The sequence below is a fragment of the Panthera pardus genome, unplaced genomic scaffold, assembly GCF_024362965.1.
Source record: "Panthera pardus isolate Hobbes unplaced genomic scaffold, ASM2436296v1 HiC_scaffold_20, whole genome shotgun sequence".
NCBI lineage: Eukaryota > Metazoa > Chordata > Mammalia > Carnivora > Felidae > Panthera > Panthera pardus.
This window is the reverse complement of record NW_026526766.1, coordinates 58945404-58967466: the sequence shown is the minus strand read 5'-3', so window position 1 is coordinate 58967466 and position 22063 is coordinate 58945404. Positions and strand designations below refer to the sequence as shown.

The 22063-nt window shown below is 41.6% G+C and overlaps 1 protein-coding gene and 1 long non-coding RNA gene across 6 annotated transcripts; one reads left to right on the top strand and one right to left on the bottom strand.

The window, feature by feature from the left end:
* Positions 1–846: 846 nt before the first annotated feature.
* On the bottom strand, positions 847–18571 carry TRMT10B (tRNA methyltransferase 10B). Of its 5 annotated transcripts, none has more exons than XM_019454461.2 (9): positions 18457–18501; positions 11897–12094; positions 10879–10987; positions 10144–10268; positions 8010–8162; positions 6796–6874; positions 6087–6154; positions 2085–2208; positions 847–1300 (listed from the first exon to the last, which is right to left on the bottom strand). In XM_019454461.2, the coding sequence occupies exons 2-9, from the start codon at positions 12080–12082 to the stop codon at positions 1194–1196; spliced, it is 951 nt and encodes a 316-aa protein (XP_019310006.1). In that variant the 5' UTR covers positions 12083–12094; positions 18457–18501; the 3' UTR covers positions 847–1193. The 5 variants fall into 5 exon arrangements, with proteins under 5 accessions (XP_019310006.1, XP_053764084.1, XP_019310005.1 ...); XM_053908109.1 differs by having other exon boundaries at positions 11897–12101; positions 18457–18496; XM_019454460.2 differs by lacking the exon at positions 18457–18501 and adding an exon at positions 18254–18431 and having other exon boundaries at positions 11897–12099.
* Positions 18572–18643: 72 nt separating this feature from the next.
* On the top strand, positions 18644–21390 carry LOC109270125 (uncharacterized). Its single transcript, XR_002081439.1, has 2 exons — positions 18644–18754; positions 21256–21390. It is a non-coding gene; the product is annotated as an uncharacterized LOC109270125 (long non-coding RNA).
* The last annotated feature ends 673 nt before the right edge of the window (positions 21391–22063 follow it).

Sequence of the window (22063 nt, the reverse complement as noted above, 5' to 3'; positions counted from 1 at the left end):
GGTCAGTGTTCGGAGGTCAGAGACCTCCCTGAGAGTATGGTAAGAGTCACCCCTGAAGCCTAGCCATAGGAGGTCCCTTTTGGATGACAGAGATTATAGAACTCATTTAATACGGTGATAAAGACCAAGGAGCATTATATATTCCTAAAGATGTTTCCTGAAGACTGGGCTGTTTTTAATACAAAGATATTGATAGAATTTATCAAGTGATGATAGCTCCTTTAGGATTAAATCATGAAAGGGAGGGGAGAGAGCAGAGAAATAACATTTTGGTTCTTTGGAGCTACAGAATATATTCTCTGAATTTGCAACTGCTTAGCTTTCAAGTTTACTAACTCAAGCTGGCCAGAGTAACTGAAGCAACTATATGTAACTAAGACCTGAGAAAAGGGATCACTGAGATTGTGTAATGAAAGGTTATCCAACATACTTGCGTCAGAGGCAATGTATTTTCTGGTTACTTTTTTTCTTTTCTGGTTATTTTTAAGTTAGACTTACCAATACTGTGTTTTTGCTCTTCAATTCTGCCTGTTGATTATAAATATACATGAAGAAACTAGTTTGCACAAGGCTCAGAAAGATACAAAGATACTCCCACAAAGTGTCCTGTTAGGAGGCTACCTTTAGGAAGAGAGAAACCCTCCACTCCATACTCAGAGCAGGACAGACAGGGCGGGAGCTACAAGTGGGAACAAAGTGCTATGGGGGCTTAAAGCAGGGCTAGGTTAGGATCCTGCAAAACACATAGAGTGTATCACTGAGTTCGGGAAAATCACCATGAACAGAGGAGGCTGGAGAAAGTGCTACAACTTGATGATACCAGTTGAGTGAAAATTAAACTCGATATAATAATAATTATTTAATTATTTAAGCTATCTCTAAAGAATAGGTATTTCACAAATAGGTACCTAAAAGATGAATTAATACATCCAAAGCCATGTAGTTTTGGGCTAATTCCTGGTTATGTAAACTTTTTACTTAGTCATATATCTGGGCTCTTCCTGTGAGCCAGGCACTCGGAGATAGAAAAGAGTGTAAAATGTGGTCCCTGTTATTAGTAACTTATATTCTAGTGAAGATCCAAGATGTCAAGTAAAGGCAAGTGTGTGCCATCGCCACCCTCTGCTCCGCTTTTCGGTCAAGGCACCTTCAGCAACTTCCCCACCCCTGCAACTTCTTAGGCTGTCTGTCCATCACTCCACTGAGTTCTGAAGAACGTAGCCTTTTCTGGAAGAAACTCCTTTCTTCAATGCTTCAGGCCAGTTTTGAGTCTCAAAGTATGCAGATAGGATATCAAAGACTGTTAGAAGGTAAAAAGAAAATAGTGACCACACTGAGAAAAAAGGAGTAAATGACTGATGAGGAAAAGGGTGTTCTGGAATATTTCATTTAACAAACCTCTGCACCACACACGGACCCTCTTGCCACAAGGACCTCAGCCTACATGGAGAGATACGAGCCTGTGAATGGACAGTGCCACAGCACTGAGAGGAAAACAGTATAATGGAACACAAAGGAGGGTCTCTGAATGGCTGAGGGGGGAAGGGAGCAGCCAAGATGCTCCTGGACTGAATTCTGGACAAATAGGACTTCACAGTTCACTGATGGGTTGAACACCGCATTCTAGGCCAAGTGGACAATTTCAACCATCTTTAACATGGTTGGGATCCAGGAAGAAAATGCCGAGTGCATCTGAGAGGCTAGAATACTTGTCACAAACTGCATGCGATAAAATCTGAGCACATTAGTCACGGGGTACTCCTTTGAGGTCCGCTTATATGTAAACATAATGCAAAGGAGCAGCACCAGAATTAACACATGTTAAATGTGGGCCAAGTGAGGGGCGCCTGGGTGGCTCAGTTGGTTAAGCGTCCAGCTCTTGGTTTCGGCTCAGGTCATGATCTCACAATTTCATGGGTTTGAGCCCCACATCAGGCTCTGCGCTGACCACATGGAGCCTGCTTGGGATTCTCTCTCTCTCTCTCTCTCTCTCTGCACTTCCCCTACTCACGCTGTCTCTCTCAAATTAAATAAATAAACTTAAAAAAAAAAAAAAAAAAAAGCGTGGGCCATGTAAGCAGTACCTTGATTGATGGCCAAGATCTCTGAATGATAGTTTTTCCGATTCTGGCATCTGACCATGTATTCCTGGATTGGCAAGCGGGCTGTCTTGACAGAGTGCTCTTGGGCTTTTTGAAATGTCACCTTCTGTAAATCACAGTTAAATCTTTTTCTTGTGAAAATGATAAAGATATTCTCATTGTAATATGCATAGCAAATTATGAGAAACCCCATTTACAACCACTCCAATTTCCATCTGTATAATTATGATCATCTGTAATCATAATTAAATGGTAAGTATTAAAAATCAGTAGCCTAAGGGAGAATGAAGGAACTGCAGACAATGAAGAGTATTTACCTGTTCTAAGTAAGAAATGGCTTGTGCAGCAGACATCTCACTCACTTGGGAGTCATCTATCTACTAGCTTCCATTTATTACTATTTACAACCAAGAAGGAAATAAGTAAAAAGAGGCATATTTATTTGCAGCCACAATCTGCATCCAAAAGTTCAAGCAATCTAATCAACCAGAGGAGAACACTCCTGACCCTCAGTCGGTAAGATGTAATTCTGGATCTGGAGTTTTCAGCCCATAGCCATTTGACAGCAGCAAATTAGAGAAAAGGGAGAAAGGATTCAAGTCAGATACAAAACAGCAGTAAGGTGTGAGAGCACTGAGCCCAAGTAAAAGGAAGGGATCTGAAAACTGCAGAAAGCAGTCATAAAAACTAAAAAAAACCCAAAATCTGAGGCCATTTAGAGTCAGAGTACAATAACTAATATCCCTTTAAAGATGTCCCTGAGTCATGAACTCAAATTTAAATTATATTTGCCACTTCGTAAGAAGCTCTGGAGAGATCATCTACCTACTTACAATTTCAGGACTAAAAAGAAAGGTTTAGATTACTGGTTAGATTACTGGTATAGATTACTTCCAATAGTTAACTATTGGAAGGGGCCTCAATAGTTAATTATTCTATTCCGATCATCTATCCAATGTTGGTCTATCCGTATGGCCTCTCTTCCAAGTGGCCTCTGTCCTGAAAGGGACAATCCTTATGACAGGCATCCTGGGGAAACCTATTCTACTTTTGACAGTATGGATTAATAGGAAATTCTTGACAGGGAGCCAAATTTTGTTTTCCCTGAGGCTTCCACTAATTTTTCTAGTCCCATCCCCCCAGGACCATACCAAGCAAGTAAAATGTCTCTTCCACAAGATGGCCATTCAGGTACTCCACAGCAGGGATCATGCCCTGTGCATCCTTCTGGCAGTCTCAGTTCTGTCGCCTCCCCCTTGAGTCTCTTCATCATTCAGGCCAAACTCGTCTGAATTTGTTGCAGCTTGTCACTGTCCTTTACCACTGTGTCATGATCGACTGGCCACCAACAGTGTGGTCTGACCAGCTGGAGCAGCATGAAGCAGACCTAGCACCTCTGTCCTGACACTGGACCACCTGCTTCTCAGACTCACATAAAACAATTCCAAGAGAGAACTTCCAAAATGTGTTATGTGGTGCGATTCAGATAACATAAAGGTACAGCTGCTCAAAAGACTTCTTTGAAGAATAAGATCCCTTTGCATATATGGTCTAGGTGGTTTTTTTTTTAAGTCTATTCTTTTACAATCATTTTGAACTGGAGTACAAGAATTCAAAGTTAGTAAGACACTTGGATGCTGCCCTGGAGGAGCTCACAGTCTAGCTTCTGCTCCTCTGAACACTTAAAGATAAAACAATTCCCCTTGAAGAAATGTTCTCAGCATATTTTCTGTGTGAAAGCCAAACTCTGCAGTAACAACCAAAAAGTTCTATACGTGTGGCAAATCATTGTGCCAATTACTTTTCAGTTTAAACACGACTGGAGCGATAAGAGAAGACAATGTATTAAAACTGCACATCACTGATCGTACCCTGCTCACTGACCTTCTAGACTTTTCTGACTCAAAAGAAAAAGCTGTCACTCTGCTGTGGGAGACTGCATTTGGCTGTTATGTCTCTTTAATCTCTTTTAATCTATAACAGCCCCCTAACTATTTCCGTTTTCATTACACTGTTTTTTTTTAAAATGTGGTCCAACTGTTTTGCAGAATGCCTCACATCCTGTTTCTTCATGATTAAATGTAGTTTAAACAGTTTTCAGTAAGAACACTTTGCAAGTGAGATTCCATCACATTGGGAGGCACATAGTGTCAACACTGGCGATTCTAAGTTTGAACATCTGGTAAGATGGTGACCTCCAGTTCACTTCATTGTAATGGCACATTTGTGCCTTTGTGATGTGTGGGGCAACACATGGGAGACTGTGTGAATAGCCAGTTCTCCCACGCTTTTTGTTCAATCAGTTCCGTCAATCAGTGATTATACTGGGAGTAACAAAATAATGATTTTTCAATTCTATTATGTATTTCTCATTTAACAGCTAGCATTCTTTTTTTTTTTTTTTTTTTTTTTTAATGTTTATTTATTTTGAGAGAGAAAGAGGGTACGCGCGAGCAGGGGACAGACATAGAGAGGGAGAGAGCATCCCAAGCAAGCTCTGCGCTGTCAGTGCAGAGCCTGATGCGGGGCTGCGTCTCACAAACCATGAGATCATGACCTGAGCTGAGATCAAGAGTCAGATGTTTAACTGACTGAGCCACCCAGGCGCTCCTAATACCCAGCATTCTAGCATTCTTCTATCTCCACCCCCCACCTGTTTTTTAGATTATCACTATGAATCATGGAATGCTGACCTTTTTTTTTTTTCATTTTATTTATTTGAGAGAGAGAGTGGGGGAGAGTGGCAGAGGGAGAGACAGGGAGGGAGAGAGAATCCTAAGCAGGCTCCACACTCAGCACAGAGCCCAATGAGGAGCTCGATCCCACGACCCTGGGATTATGACCTGAGCCAAAACCAAGAGTCAGACATTCCACCAACTGAGCTACACAGGCACCCCAGAACACTAACTTTTTTAGAATAAATGCAATTCAGTTAAGTATCACCTGTATTGGGGTGCCTGGGTGGCTCAGTCGGTTGAGTGTCCAACTTCGGCTCAGGTCATGATGTTGCGGTCTGTGAGTTCGAGCCCCGCATCAGGCTCTGTGCTGACAGCTCAGAGCCTGGAGCCTGCTTTGGATTCTGTGTCTCCCTCTCTCTCTGCCCCTCCCCCGCTCATGCTCTGTGTCTCTCTCTCTCTCAGTCAAAACTAAATAAAACATTAAGAAAATTTTAAAAAAAGTATCACCTGTATTAAATATGTGTGTATATCTCTACAGATATGAAAAAATATCCAAAATACACTCACATATATTAAAAAATACATATATGTAATATACCCACAAATACTTGTGTGATCATAGATTATATCAAGAAGTATACACAAGAAAATAGTGGTTGGCTCAGGTGGGGGGCACTGTAGGACAAGGATAGGAGGGAGACTTATTTCTCACTGTAGTTCTTTTATACACCTTATTATATCATTATTTATTGCGTATGCAATATGTTAATTAGTGATATAAACTAATAACAATTATCTCAACAAATGTGTGTATAATAGAAACATATTTCAAAACTCCAATTATTCCAATAAAATTCCAACTCAACAAAAGAAATCTGCAGTCTTACTGACATCAAAATTATAGGATAAAACTTATGTCAGCAGAAAAGACGGCCTAAGAAGGAACAAACTCCACTCTCATAAAAAAACAATTAGGTGGTAAGAATGCTGAATCAATGCTTCCTTGGTCAAGATCAGAGTTATCCTTGCAGAACTGAAGAGAGGAGAAAAGAAATTCAACAACGGCTCTTTATGTAATTACCAAACACTCCCCATGCCAGTTCCTGACTGGACTGCCAGGTCAGGATCATTAACATTGATGAGAAAGGGAATTTCACAAGCAGGAGGGCCAACCGAGGCAGGAGAGGTTCCTTCTTCCTATTCTGAGTTCTTAGGCCTTTTGGGTAAGATTATGATAGGGCAGCTACCTCTGAAAGGAAGCTCCACTTTTCAAAATATAGCTGTTAGGTCTAAAATGCATGTTTACCTTCTGGATGCTTTCGTCCACAAGTCCACCAAGGATGTAAACTTTGTTTAGATCAACATCTTCAAGAGCTAATGAAAAAATGAAGGCCATTGAGATCAAATCTGTTTTATAATTTCTAAAGCCAAAGAAAGTAAAAGGAAAGAATTATTAATGATAAAAATAGAAATTTAATAAAGTAGGAAACAAAAAGGTAATAGATTTGCTAATTTTCTCAAAAGACAAAGCTTTGGCATATCTAACCAAGAAAAAAAAGGCAGTCGACTCAAATCAACATTAGAATTCATAAAGGAGACAAAATAAAAATTACAGAGGAATGTGAAATAATTAGGAAAGAATACTAAGATCAACTTAATACCAATAAATTTGAAAAGTATGTGAAATAGTTGATTTTCTGGAAAAAACACATATCTAACATTGATCCAAGAAGGGCCAAGGAGGGGAGCTGACCAGGGAAACTGGGAAAGACTGCCAGGTAGGTCACAAGGTCCAATGAGGCTGGAGACCCTAGATCTGTGCAGCTGTGCACACATAGTAGGACATGTGCAAAGTGTAGTGAGGTATACACCCATAAGAGGTGTGCAATTAATGTTCATTCCTTTTGTTTTTTTTGATACACCTTGGGTGGCTTTAATAAATTCTGACACAGGGAATAATCAAACACAGGGTTTAGAACAAAGTGCTACATGAATCCATGCAGGAAAGTACATACCATGTTCTGAATCAGGAGTCAGGTACACAAGGGTTTCCAGAGGAAATAAACTAAAGCAGTCTTCCTCTGTTATGTCTAGCTGAAAAATGTAAATAATCCAATGTAGTGTGAACTAGGTTAAGACACAGCCCACACTGCAGCATCTAGTTACCAGGCATCAATTCTCTGTTAGGCATGGCTCTAAGTGCATCAAGGGCACACATGTCTGACAATCTGTTCTCACAAAGTACTTCAATGGGGAGAGGAAGTAGAAAGGACATTCTACAAAACAAGATAGAAAGTAATACAACACCCTAACAGATGTACAGGAAGCACGCCCCAGGGCAACAGATGAGGGAGTGACAACACCAGGGACAACCTTCTAATGAAGGGAATGCTGGAACATGGTTTCTGAAAAGAGATGAGATAGACACATACAAAAGGAAGTAGCAAAGAAAATGGGGAGAATCACCTAAGAAAGGCATGAAGATGGGAAAGCAAGGGAACCATGTGACCCTAAGAATGGGTCTGTGGGGCTCACGTACAAGAATCATAAAACCCGCACAGAGAAGAGAAGCAGGATCTGGCTGTACTGTAGGAGGGACACTCAGACAGTAACAGCGACCACAACTAACTGCAGGACCACACAGGGCACATTTCATACTCTCTTCCTCTGTGAACCTCCCTAGGAAAGTCCACACCACCCAGTCCCAGCTACATAACACAAACACACAAGACATTTTTAGTGGCACTTCTTAGGAAGTGTTCTGGATTGTTGCCTGTATTATGATCACTGCATTCATGGGACCCTAGGGAAAGAGATAAAAAGTAACTGAATGCTCCCTAAAACTCACCTTGAGTCCACATTAATCTCATAAGGATTTTCTCTTCCCCCATAACTCATGCTCCCTAATTACTCACTACTGTAAACAAGAAAGGAGTCACAGCATTTCCCCCAAAACATTCGTAGAGTATACAGTCTAGCATACAACACACAGAATACAAAATACAGTCCTAGATACCTGGTAATATTAGTCTGCCAATGCAGTGGAAGGATGAAAGTTTAGAAATAGAAGAACTGATGAGAGATTCTAAAGTTTTTTAGATTGCAATAGTGAAAACATACAATTAGTGTATTTTTATATAAAAATACGAAAAAGTTAAAAAAAATTTACTATTATCATACAATCTACTTTTCAAATGACACTTCAAGTAATATGCAAAATGAGGCTTACCAGGTAACTAGAAAATCCATCATTCATCCTCAAACACTCTTCATACAGGTGACTGTCTGTTGTGAATCCAGTGAGGTAGATCCAAAATGGCCTGTCAGCCTTTTTATTTGAACCATACAACCTTCGGATCTGTCCAGCCAGTCTACTTAACTCCTTCAAAGAAATAACGACAACTTAGACTAGAAGCATGCCCACTCTTTCTAAATTCACTACCAACAAATGGTTAGGGATGCCTGGATGGCTCAGTTGGTTAAGCATCTAACTCTTGATTTTGGCTCAGGTCATGATCTCACAGTTCATGAGTCTGAGCCCTGTGCTGGGCTCTGCACTGACAGTGTGGAGCCTGCAGATTCATTCTCTCTCTCTCTCTCTCTCTCTCTCTCTCACTCTCTCTCACTCTCTCTCACTCTCTCCCTCTCTCTCTACCCCTCCCGGGCTCACGCATTCCCTCTCAAAAAACCAAACAAATAAACAAACAAAAAAAACAAAAAAACCATACCATACCATAAACCAAAACAAAACAAAACAAAAAAAAAAACACAACAAAACAAATGGTTACTCAGTAAGTTCACTGAATGCTACTCTGAGAAATCTGATGAACTAGAATGGCCCCTTTTACTCCAAGAATGAGTACGGAGGGTATATGTGAGCATGCATGTTACACTCCATGGCACACACACCTTATAGATCAAAGTTAAGGTAATGATACTAGCCCAAAAATAGTGAGTTAACGGAAAGACTCTGAACTCTCTCTCCTTCTGGACCTGCTGTTATATATCTAATATGATATATGGAATTGTTCTTTTAGCTCATATCTAAAATTTTACCATGTGATATTTACTGTTTATTTTTAAAAGGTTAGATTACTAAACAGACATGTTTTATACTCCATCAAATAAAATTGGCACCTTACCCTAACTCTAGGAGATGTAACAGGGTCAGAGGTTTTAACTTTCCATCCTGATTCAGAGACATCACCTTAAGAAAAGTAGTTTCACAATCTGGCCTGATCTGGGTCAGGAGAGAAAAAAACACTCTGGATTTGATTTAATCTGATCTCAATTAAAATAAACAGTAGAAAATTCTTGGTTGACCTTTTCAGAGGGCTATACTTAGAGGTTCCATGTACGAACCCCAAATCTTCAGTCTTCCTAGTTTCTCTGAAAAACATGCAAACACCAGCATATACGACAGAGATGCTGGCAAACAGAAAAACCTGGTTTTTGGTGTAAGGCCAAAAATTAAGGCCCAATACTGTGTGTTTCCTAGACATCTGGTGAAACCAGGTAGGCCCTGAAAGTCCAAATAAATGCAAGCTCTTCCCCCAGTTCTGCTCCCATATACAAGGCCCCCCAGCTAAACAATCCTTTCTGTCAAAGGGACCAGGCTAATTCCTGCTTATCCCCAAATAGTGAGTTTCAATTCCCTGCCAGCCCATGGAGTTATTCCCAGAAAATTAATCACATCTTCCTGCAGGAACCAGGGAGTACCCCACCCTCGTGACACTACAAAGCCTGCCTCCCATAGCCCCTGGTTGTTCATTCTGTCCCCAAGTATAATCCCATGTGGTCCTGCATGGCATGCAGTGTCCTCCTCCCCCTGGGCTGAGTACACGTGACTAATAAACTGCTATCATTCTTATCTGTCCAATGTCAAGTGTGTTTTCTTCAGCCATCCCCAAAACCCTAGCGTGGAATCCCTCCTTTACCAATGGGGTGAATGGAAAACGATTAAAACACATATGTTATAGGAAGACCTCCTACAAGGTCATCTCATCAACATGCAACTAGGCAAATATTCCTCTCCCCAGTAGAAAGCCAGATTTCATTTCTGGAGGACTGAACATGAAAGGCTCCATCTAGACCGGGGACACCATGAACACTGAGACAACAAGGTGGGGCTCAAAACAGAAGATCAGATAAAATTTGCAGACTAAACCAGAGGGTATCTATTCTCTTCCTGATTCTTTATAACAGCCAATTTGAGCTGAGAAGCCATGTGTAGAAAACTAAACACTTTTGCTGGTTTACTACGGAATTACAGAGGCTGGAAGTGGTCCTGCTCATTGTCAAAGCTGTTCCCTTCTGGACGTCCCTCATGTGAGCAGGAATTCAGAGCTTAATGGATGTCCTACCTTCTTAGACATGTGGTGGGTCATACTCAAATCAATACAGAGTCTTGGTCCTGAGTGTTTGGCTTCCAAAAGTCTCTCCTTGGTTAAGGATCTCAGAAAACGTTTGCTGTGCTGGGGGCAGATGCCTGAAGTAGAAATATCAAAAAGGAGTAAAAGTGGGAAAACAGAGGAATACATTCAGTTGGAAAAGAATCTCCCTAGCCAAGTGATCTTTTTTGTACATAAAGAGAAACTTGAAACTCATACAAGATATTTATTCATTTGGGTGCAGCTGAACGGTGAGGGATGTGGGCTCTGGAGTACATTGCTGAGTCTAACTCAGAGTTCAGTCCATTTACTTATTATTACTAGATAGTCTTAGGCACATTATTTAATTTCTGAGCCTCAGTCTCTTCACCTACTAAATGGGGATAATAAAAGCACCTACCCCTCAGGGTAAGCCATGTAAAATTCTTAGCAATGAACCTAGCACATAGCACTCAATAAACGTTAGCTCCTGTGGTTATCATTCCTTCTACTTCTGAGCTTATAAACACATATGTTCACTATGTGTTTCAGGGCAGCCTTAAACTTTGCTGTCTTTGAAACTTTGATTCCCCCAAAAACAGAACAACAGGTCCTACCTCCAAGAGGTTTGTTTTTCCTTCAAAACAATATTCCTACTCTCCTAAGAACATCCAGATACTAGTCCGTAAAGAGATAAATGACTACACCAGCAATCAGATTTATTTTTACCTGAATTTTCTACACGATTGGCCTTTCTTCTTTCTTTTTCTTGCTTTCTTTTACTCTTCTTTGCTGCAACTATCTTTTCCCAGTGTCTCTGTTTTCTTTGGACATTTTTCTTATGTCATCGAGAAAACAAAATTGTTTGAGAACTTCGTAAGCAACAAAAAGGAAAATGAATATTCAAAACAATTACTTATTTTTTAAGTTAGATTTAAAGTTAGGAGAGAACAAAGATATTAGTCTTAAAGAAAAAAAAAAAAAAGACTGGATTGTGTTAAGAGAAAGCAGAGCCCCAGAAAAGAGAAGTGATATGCCCAAAGTAAACGTATTAGGGACAGGGCCTAAAGCAGAGCTTAGATTTCCTGACCCTTCTGAGGTGTATCAAAAACTCCTCTTCCCAGCTGGCTCAGTCGGTTAAGTGTCCGACTCTTGATTTCAGCTCAGGTCATGATCTCAGTTTGTGGGTTCGAGCCCTGCGTAGGGCTCTGTTTTGACAGCGCAGAGCCTGCTTGGGATTCTCTCTCTCTCCTTCTCTGTCACTCCCCGTTTCGTGCTCTCTCTCTCCCTCTCAAAATAAACAAATACACTTAAAACAAATTCCTCTTGCACTTTATATACTTTTCTTATGACTCAAGTGGAACTGAAACCTTAATTTTTTTTTTTTTTCAACGTTTTTTATTTTATTTTTGGGACAGAGAGAGACAGAGCATGAACGGGGGAGGGGCAGAGAGAGAGGGAGACACAGAATCGGAAACAGGCTCCAGGCTGCGAGCCATCAGCCCAGAGCCTGACGCGGGGCTCGAACTCACGGACCGCGAGATCGTGACCTGGCTGAAGTCGGACGCTTAACCGACTGCGCCACCCAGGCGCCCCTGAAACCTTAAACCAGTAGGAGGAAACTCATCCAATTTTAGAGCACACCAAACTCATTCCTAGTCTGTTACTAGTACCTACCCTCAGAACAGGGGTCTCTGGGACATAGCACCATCGCAAAGCCCACGGCCAGGCAACTCGCTGCACTTACTGAGCACCACATTGCACTGCCTGTGGGCAGTGTCTCTCCCTCCAGATGCTCACATTCCACATCAATCTGTAGAAGCTGGAAGCTTTCAGAGATGCTGTCTTCACCTGTGTCCTCTAGGATGACTTCTTGCTCCTGCAGCACGCGTGAGTCTGTTTTCCGAGCACTCCCTTCCAATTTCCAGTCCATGTGCTTAGTCTTCTGTCCTCTTCACCCAGGTCAGAAAAAGGCACAATTACGTGAGACGTCACCTTATTTCACCTACAGAGGTATTTCCCTGCATCCCAATGTCAAATAGCATTACTGTGTTCCTGAAGGAGTAGACATGTGGGAAATATTAACACAGACTTATTGAATGGAGAAAAGTGTCTGTGTCTTCCAGAGAAATGGGTCAGCCCAGAAATGTTTCAGTACCAAGGAGGCTAAATCCACTTTTAGCACAGCTCCTGACAGCTCCTAGCAATCACCAATGATTCACTGCTGCAGTGACACAGGTGGTCAAGTCATTTACTGTGTTCTTCAAAATGCATGTAGTAGTTGAGGGTGGGACAGAAATGGCAAAAGCCACCTCCTCCTTTATGTTTCAGTTTATATTTAGAACTATTCCTTTAGCAAACATTTATTGAACACCTACTCTATGTGAAGTCCACTACTAGAAATATCCTAGGAAGGTAAGAGCTAGCCAAAAAACATATGGTGAAGAGTTACCCGAAACCAACCAAGAATTCTAGGTTGCTGGTGATGTATCACAATTTGTTTTTCCAAACTATGTATTCCTTCTCCCAACTCAGTTAAGTATCACTGCAGCTGAAAGCCACAGTCACCAGTGAGAAAACTTAATATCCATCAGAAGTGCTGAGGTAGGAAAATATGGAGAACCCATTGCTATGGCACACTAAACAAGTGCCATAATTTCAAACTGCTGTTCAAAATCCCTGCAAAGGTTGTAAGTAAAAAATGTTCTAGGCGCACCTGGGTGGCTCAGTTAAGCGTCTGACCCTGGATTTCAGTTCAAGTCATGATCTCACAGTTGTTGAGACTGAGCCCTATGTCTGGCTCCAGGCTGAGTGTGGAGCCTGCTTAAGATTCTCACTTTCTCCCTGTGCCCCCTCCCCCACTCACACTCTCTCTCTCTAAAAATTAAAAAACCACTCTAGTCTACAGTTAAGTGTCACATATGTCCATCGTTTATGGCTGCACCTCTGAGTCCAGTGCATTTCCACCATCTTCGGAAAAGTATATCTTTGCAAAAGCTAATGTATGTGATATGATCCATGCATATGGTAAAAAAAAAAAAAAAAAGATTTATAATGAAAAGTAATGATCCTCATTCCAATCCCTTCCACCTCTAGTGCCAACCTGTTAATCAGGTATTTTTAGTTCATCCGGTAATTAACTCCTTATCCTGAAATCATATGCTTTCCATTACTTCTTGAATCAACTTTAACTTTTATCAACTCCCTATGAAACACTAGAATTCAAATCACTCATAATATCCCCTCTTATTTTTCTGTTACACTGACTTTTAAATTTTTTTGAGGTATATTTTACATACAGTAAAACCCAAAGGTTAGGGTACAGCTCAATATTGTGTGTGTGGAGAGAACATACCAGCTCAATGAGTTTTTAACAAAAGCATAGGTGTGTTACTTACCCCCTTATCAAGATATGGAGCATTTCTTTTTTTTTTTTTTTTTTAACTTTTTAGTCATTCTTCTTTTTTTTTTAATGTTTATTTATTTTTGAGAGAGAGAGAGAGAGACAGAGCTTGAGAGGGGAAGGGCCAGAGACAGAGGGAGACAGAGAATCCAAAGCAGGCTCCAGGCTCTGAGCTGTCAGCACAGAGACCAATGTGGGGCTTGAACCTGTGAGCCACAAGATCATGACCTGAGCCAAAGTTGGATGCTTAACCGACTGAGCCACCCAGGTGCCCCAAGATATGGAACATTTCTATCACTCCAGAATGTTCCTTTCCTTCTGCGCTTTGCAAGTCAATCTCCATCCCATTCCCACAACCCGACAAAAGCAACCATTGTTTTTTTTCTATAACCATAGATTAACTGTGCCTATTATAAAACATCATATAAATGGATTCAAACACTGACATTGGCATTTTCCCCCTCAATGTGTTTGAGAATCATACATGTTACTTCATGTATTAGTAGTTTATTCCTTTTAATTGCTGAGCAGAATTCCATTGTATGAATATACCATAATTTATTTCCCTATTGATGAACATTTGAGATTTTTCCAATTTGGGACTACTATGAATAAAGTTGCTAAGAACATTCTCACACAAGTGTTTTTGTGGACATATGTCTTCATATCTGTTGGCTAAGTACCTAACAGTAGAGTTGATGGGGCATAGGATAGTTGCCTATTTAACTCACAAAAGACTGCCACCAGTTTCTCAAAGCAACCGCACCACTTCACAGTGCTGTCGGCAACAAATCAGACTTCCAGATGATCTGCAGCATCACCAACATTTGCTGTTGCCAAAGTTCTTAATCTTGGCCATTCTTGTGTAGTGGAACCTAGCTGTGTTTTAATTTGAATTTCTTTGATTGTTAATGATATTAAGCACTTTTTCATGTAATTTATTGGCCATTCATAATATATCTTCGTAAGATTTCTGATCAAGTCTTCTGCTCATTTTTGAATTATCTTTTTATTAATGAACTGTTGAAGTTTATCATATTTCTGGATACAAGTCTTTTTTCAGACATGGGTATTGAGAAGAGGTTTTCCCAGTGTGTGGCCTGCCCGTGCATTTTCTTAACAAGGCTTTTGTTAAGCAGAAATTTTAAATTTTGACCAAGTCTAATTTTTAATTAACTTTATTTCTTTAACTTTTTAAGTTTATTTTTTTATTAACTATAAAAGTTAATGCTTTCTGTGTCTTCTAAGAAATCTTTGCCTACCCAAAAAGCACAGAGATATTCTATGTTGCTTTCTAGAAATATCTTTATAATTTTAGTTTTTACATTTAAGCCTATAGTCCATCTCAAATCCACTTCTCTCAAAGATAACAGTCTTGTCCTGCTTATTGTCCAATGCTGAAAACAGTTTCTTCATATAATCTGTCCAGTTTTACAGCTTTTTTATCAGAAGGTAAGTCCAATACCCATACCTCTGTCATGACAATTACCAGAAGACATCTTTACTATGTTTAAGAATATCCTTTAAATTTCTACTTCTTGTTCAACAATCTTATGTATTACCCTCTGACTCCTTAAGGTTAGGCTCTGAAAATAAACACCCTAATCTTTCCCTCTCTCTCTCTTCCACCCTTAATGTTCCAATTTGGTAAGCTGAGGCTTTAATTTTACATATTTAAGACAGGCTCTACATTGTGATGTGTCATCAAAATTAACCCTCTTGGGCTCTGTCTATTCCCTTGGTGGTTTCTAAAATTCGTAAACCAATAAACTGCATTTATATTAACTATATAAATATTACCCACTACAGAGACAAGTAGAGTCCGAGGATTATATTTAGTTCTCTAATGTTCTGACTCCTGTTACTAGCAAACATTTCTAGTGTTAAGCTCATACTGTTTTCTTATACTCCATCAAATGCTCAAAATGAGGCCAAATTTTAGTTGTTTTTCATTAAAAAAAATTTTTTTTAAATGTTTACTTTTGAGAGAGACAGATAGAATGTGAGCAGGGGAGGGGCAGAGAGAGAGGGAGACACAGAATCCTTAGCAGGCTCCAGGCTGCTGTCAGCAGAGCCCAATGACGGGGCTCGAACTCACGAACTGTGAGATCATGACCCAAGCTGAAGGTGGACACAACTGACTGAGCCACTCAGGAGCCCCTAGTTGTTTTTCATTTAGACATAATAGGCTGTTGTACTGGAAACATAGCAGTCCTAGGATTTAGCCATGCTTCCCAGCTTGCTACCTGTGAGTAGTAGGATAACAGCCAAAGCACTTAACTTTCTGTCACTGGTTCTTTGAGATGGGATAATACTACATCCCAGGACTGTTGCAAGAACTAGACCTATTTCATTTGCCTGACATGGAGCAACTACTCATGAAATACGGGCTATTCAATCTCTTCCAGTGCTGTTCTTTCAGGCTTTCTAAAAAGGTAAGTCTTCTGAGCAGTTTTGGGGTATTCATCACACATCATGTAAACATTTAACCACCAGATATATTCCTGAATATGGCCAAGTAAATTACATTCTAGATTTTCAAAATTACAGATTAGAAATTTGTGTTCATTTTCCTGCACAGGCTAAAGTTTACTTATGCTCAGAAGTCCTTTCTTTAATACTCAGTACAAATTTTAATGTATTTATTTATACCATTGACTGTGTCACTATGAATTTAAGGCATACACAAAATTTAGTAGTGTACATATTATTTCTAGAAAAACAAGGAAAAGGCCAAGTTATTCTTAAGCATTTCAGAAGCACTGCACTGTTCACATATGAATGGCAATGTTGATTAGAAATATCTTTAAGAAAAGATAGCCAGTCTCATTATACCCGTTCCTTTAGATGACTGAAAAAGTTTTGTTGTGCCCATCATCAGAGTCATCTGCATTTTTCTGCATTTAGGCATTCAAAACAGAAAAATGAAAACTTTAAGATAAACTGGTCCAACACCTAACAACCTCATTTTATTAGGGTGAGAAAACACCAATTTGTTAAATGAATGCCAGTTTAACAGCCATGTGCTTTCCCTCCTCTGAACTCCAAAGCATTTTGTATTCTCATCTGTTTGTCCATTCGTTCAGTCAATAAATATCCATTGAGCTCCTCCTCTTTGTCAGACCCTTTTGGGGAACGACTGAGAGGCAATGAATGTAGATGTCTCATTGGAGAAGTCTGGCTGAGAAGGAGAAAAGAGAGCTAGGGTTGAAGTAGCTGGAGGGGCTGCTGAGTTTTCCGCTGCTGTTTAGAAAACTGGAAGGTCTGTGCTCATGTTTTCTCTCTCATCAAACTGCATTCCTTTGCAGGAGGGACTGTGTACTTATATTTACGTAAATACTGTAAGAGCTCACAATGTAGAACCTTGCAAACAGCAGTGTTTGAATAAATGTTTGTTGAACTGAACTGAATTTTACCACTACCACCCCCATTCCCTTCTTCCTAGTCCCCTCCTTGTATCTCAGACCTCCCCAAGTTCCTATAGTCCCTGAGGATCTTGGGATACAGCAATATTGAAAATCAAATGAAGGCAATTCCAACCACTACCAAAGAGTCTGAAATATAGCAGATTGGGCAGGGACCATATCTTTTTCATCTTTGTATCTTCAGTGGCCAGCACAAGGCCTGGCACAAAATGGAAGCTCAGTAAATACTGAATAGAGCCTTGCTATCTAGTGATTCTCAGAAAGCAAACATGAAATTGGGCATCACAGAAAAACAAACCTTCTTAATCTGTGTGAGACATTATCTATGCCCAGATTTAGCATTTCATTTCATTACAAAATGTTTTCTGAGCCTCCATTACAGGTCCAGGACCAAGTACTGGAATTATTCAATTAATCATTTAACAAAGTTACATGCTGAGGATTTGGGAATGATGTCCATTCTGCCTCCATGGGGCTCCAATTATCTACCTCAGCCTTGACTGACAGTTGGTCTGTTTCTCCACTACGTTACAAGCTCTTCCAGGGAAGAGAGGATAAAGAATTCAGGTGCGCACCCCCAGTACTCATCAGCACTGAGCCTTGCAGAACACAAGCAGCCTAAATGCTTTATGATTATGTTACCCTTCTGCTCAGAACTATGCAGTATTCTCCATTTCACTTACAGTACATAACTGAAATCCTTACAATGGCCTATACTGCTCATTAAGATCTACCTCCCGCATCGAGTGTCCTCTGCACTCTCTGATCTGCTTGCTGCTAACATACTTAAGGATATTCCCACCTCAGAGCCTTTGCACTTGCTGTCGTGTCTACCTCCAATGCTCTTCCCCTAGATAATTATATGGCTACCTGCCTCAATTTATTCCGATATCACTGTTCAACATGGCACATGTTTTACTTATCGTCTGAACTTCCCCATTCCTATAACGTAAGCAGGTGTTCTGTTTGTTTGTTTCGTCCACTACTCTATCCTATATGCCTAGAAAAGGGCTTGGGACATAACAGACGCTCAATAAATACTTACTGACTTAATAAATTCTCCACCCATCCCCATCTCTGAGTTGACAGAAGCCTCAGATCTTTTCTAACCCAAATCCCACCTGAGAAGCATATCGCTGGGCCCTAAGTGACGGGCCAGCCTCTGTCTGCACAACTGTTTGCGTCTCTCATTTTCTAAGTTTTAGTCCACTGAAGCTGGCTCCAGTCCTCTGGCACCTTCAGCACGAGAACACCAAGACCCCAGGCCCGAGAGTACCCCGCCTGTGGGCCCCGTCTGGCCCACAGCCTGCTAGTGCGAGGGGTGGCAGAAAGGAAAAGCACCAAGAAGGTGGAGGACACCAGGCCACACGACTGTCGAAGGTCGCTTCCCGGCATCTGTCCCACCTACGAACCAGGCGGCAACCCCAAGTCAGACCCCTTTAGCCCCACGTCCGTCCACCCAACGAGCCCCAGGCGTACCTGAATCCCTCACCTCGCACAGTCTCGGCGGCGCATGTCAGGCCCCGCCTCCGGGCCAACTTCCGGTTTCTGCCCCCCTCCGAGTGGCATTCTGGGAGTTGTGGTTTTCAGCCTGGTAGCTTGTTGTGCCGGAGCCTGTGGGAAGCTTTGCCTTCCGCCTACACCAAGGAGCTGCGTACTAAGGAGCTAAGGAGCTGCGTACCGCCCAGGTACTGCTGCGCCTGCCTGAACCTGTTTCCTCGGTTGTGAGACGGGGATTACGATACCCGCCGCTCGCCACTTTCGCAGGCTGCGGCAGGTAACCCGAGGCGTTGATGGTTCTCAAGGGCTGGGCATTGGGAAACTGGGCTGAAACCGGGCTGGAACCACCCCTCTTCTCACAACCTGGGGGTCTTGCCCTCCCTTGGACCCCCTACAACCAGCAGAGCCCACGAACTGACACAGGCTTCCCTGAGCACACAGCTGCCCTCACCACCACCTGGCTGTTTAGGCAGACAATAGAGATATTCGGGCTTGGGCCCTTAACAAGTGAGTCTAGGCTCTGGCCACTCTCCCTTCTCCTTCTCCCTTTACAGACCCAGGGAGAAAGCGAGGCTCAGAGACCCTGAAGAGACTGGCCCAAGCCTTGACCTGATAAAAACCAACAGTCACTCTTTACTCTTCCCTTCATTCCTGCTATCCCAGCGGTCTCACCCTTTGGAAGAGACCTTAGCATGTATGAGCCTGAACTATCTCCCACCCAAGAAACCACATAGCCCTGTTGGATCCCTCCTTGGCCCCATACTGTTTCCCTCTCTGGCCTTTTCTTTTCATAGGTCCTCCAGCACCCCCACCCCGTCCCTAATCCTTCAGTCCATCCTTTATCTGCTACTGGAGCAATTTAAATGTTAAAAGTAAACATTCTTTATCCCCCAGAGGGCTTTTCCCTAAAACCCAGCTCTAACATCTCTTCTCTGCTCAGAAGCTGGTACTGGCTTCCCAATCAGTAGGGCTTGCAGAGAGGCTCAAAGGATCTTCAGTGGCTCCCACCACACCTACCAGTCCCTGCACTTTGCCCTCAGCCCAACTGGATACTTTTCCTCTCTCCCTGCCACTGCTCTTGTGTCTCTTCACCTTTGAATGAGCCCACGGCCACCCCCCAGAAAAGTCCTCTTAGCTGGTCTCACTGACCACCGCCCCCCCAACCCCCTACTCCCACCACACAGCAGATACCTGTTTGTCAGATGATTATGTGTCTCCCTTTTCCAAACCCTAGTGGCTTCCCATTGTACTTGGATGTGAAGTCTAACCTTCCCAAGGCCTTCCCCGCCTGGTTCCTGGCTGCCCCTCTAAACTCATCCTGTCATTCTTCCTCTGGCTTGCTGTGTTCCAGTCACACCTGTCTTCTTGAAATGCCTCAAATATACCAAGGCCCTCTGCAGATTGTTCCCTTTCCTCTCACTTTTTCCATGGCTGGCTCCTTCCTATCCTTTAGGCTTCAACTTAAACCTTCCCTCTTTAGAGAGACCTTTACTGATCACCCAGGTAAGATTGGCTCATCCCATCCCTATCTTGGCACTGTTCGTTTCTTTACATGACCTATCAGTCAGTAATCTTTTTATTTTCTTCTGTGTCTTTCCTACTAGTTATAAGTTCCTGAGGGAACATGTATCATGTTGAAGACTTAATTCCCAGTGCCACTGCACACTAAATATGTGTTGACAGAATCACCAAATGAGTGATTTTTCTCCTTTCTTAACACATTCCAACCTACCTTCCTATCTACTAAATCTAGGACCTGATGCTCAGTAGCTACTTCTAATTAATGCTGCTTCCTACAGGAAGCCTTCCACGATCACCACTCTGTCCCCAACCACAAAATGACTTCTGTCTTTTGAGCTCTCCTAGCACCTTATCTGTCCTCTTTGGTCACCCTGAGCAGACCATACCTTAGATTTGTAGGTTTCTATCTCTACATGTCATCTTATCTCTTAGACCAGGAGCTCTTGAAGACAGGATCCTTACCCAATTATTTACACCCATAATCCCACATCAGGCATCACCTGCAACGGTTGTAACAAATGTTTGTCTAAGAAACGAATCAGCCAATATTATGGTGAGTGGGAAAAGGAAGGAGTGAAAATGTCTGGTAGTTTCCTAGTCACTAAACAATTGGCTCTTGCATTGCATCCCATTCTGCCTATTCATGTTGGGGGTGGTGTATCTCAAAAAAGGTGCTACACAGGACCAGCCCCCACTCCCCTCATTTTAGCTTCTCAACAAGCAGTGAGGGATTTCCTGGAACTTCTGGGACTTAGTGCAGAGCAAAATACTAACTCCATACAGTAGCAAGCCAAGAAAGTTCATGGAGTTGAGGGGAGAGGAAGCAAAGACAGACAGACATAAACATTTGAGTGCCTGTGCCAGAGGCTTCACAGTCTTCTTCCTGCCTTCCACTATTATTTCTCACAATATGCCAAATGTGTATTACATAACAATCTCTAGTTTGGGGTGTTGTCCCCATTAATAAGAAAATGTACTTGAGGTATGTAAGTAAGGCATCTGGCACACTGCAGGCCCTCACTAAATGAGACGAGTACTATTTCCTTTTGTCAGTTGGGGAAACTGAGGCCCAGCGTGGTGCCTATAACAACATCGCCAGGATTCCAGCTCTGGTTAAGTTGAAGTCCTGAGCTCCTTGCTTTAACTTGCAAACATACAGATTACGTTCATGTAAATAAGCTACATAGCTCTTCAGAGCTTTCTGCTGGTAAAAGTGTTCAAGTCCTGTTTAACATTATACAATTTTTATTTTTTCAGCGTCCTATTGTTCCTGTTATTCATGGCCACAAAATCACTACAAATCTATGTTCGAGAGCCTTATTCAAATTTTATTCAAAACATTATGTGAAAAAAAAACAGGCCTCTAAGAAAATAAATCTTTTCCTGGCACAAGTACTGGTTCACTGGTTAGTTAACAAATAATTGGTAACAAGGGGTGAGAAAGATATCTTCTCGTCTCCCAAAATATTGCTTTCCTCTGATTGCCAACGGTTTGGGTACATAAACACACTCATTCTGCCCTCCTTGTTCTGGGCGAAGGAGAGGAATTGGGAGGCCAGTGCAGACACACAACTGATCAGGAGTACCAGAGGGACAAAGGGACCCCTTGAACAAGCTCTAATAGCCCAAGGTGACTGTCTAAGCCAGCTTTGGCCTGGACAGAGAAGCCAGGGGGAAAAAGACATCCCAGGGGTATCTTGAGATCAGTTTTCCTGGAGTCTGAAAACAAAATGTAGGAAATAGTTTCACACTAGGAGAGGCATCCATAAAGTTTGGGGATTACTACTGAATTTTACTGAGTATTTACTAGATTATTTATTAGATTTCTACCCAACAAAGCAGGAACTATTAACATTCAGAGAAGAGAAAACCAAAGCACTGAGTGGTGAAGTAGCTTGTCCAACATCCCACTAAGATTAACTGGGATTAACTGGTTTAATCGGGATTAGTGAGAAAGGTACTAAATATATTTCTTTCCCTCTAATATTATTCTTAAAAAGGCAAATTGAATTCAGGGCTTTATGTTTGCCTTTACAGGTATTTACCAGAGAAAAAGGGTGCAGCA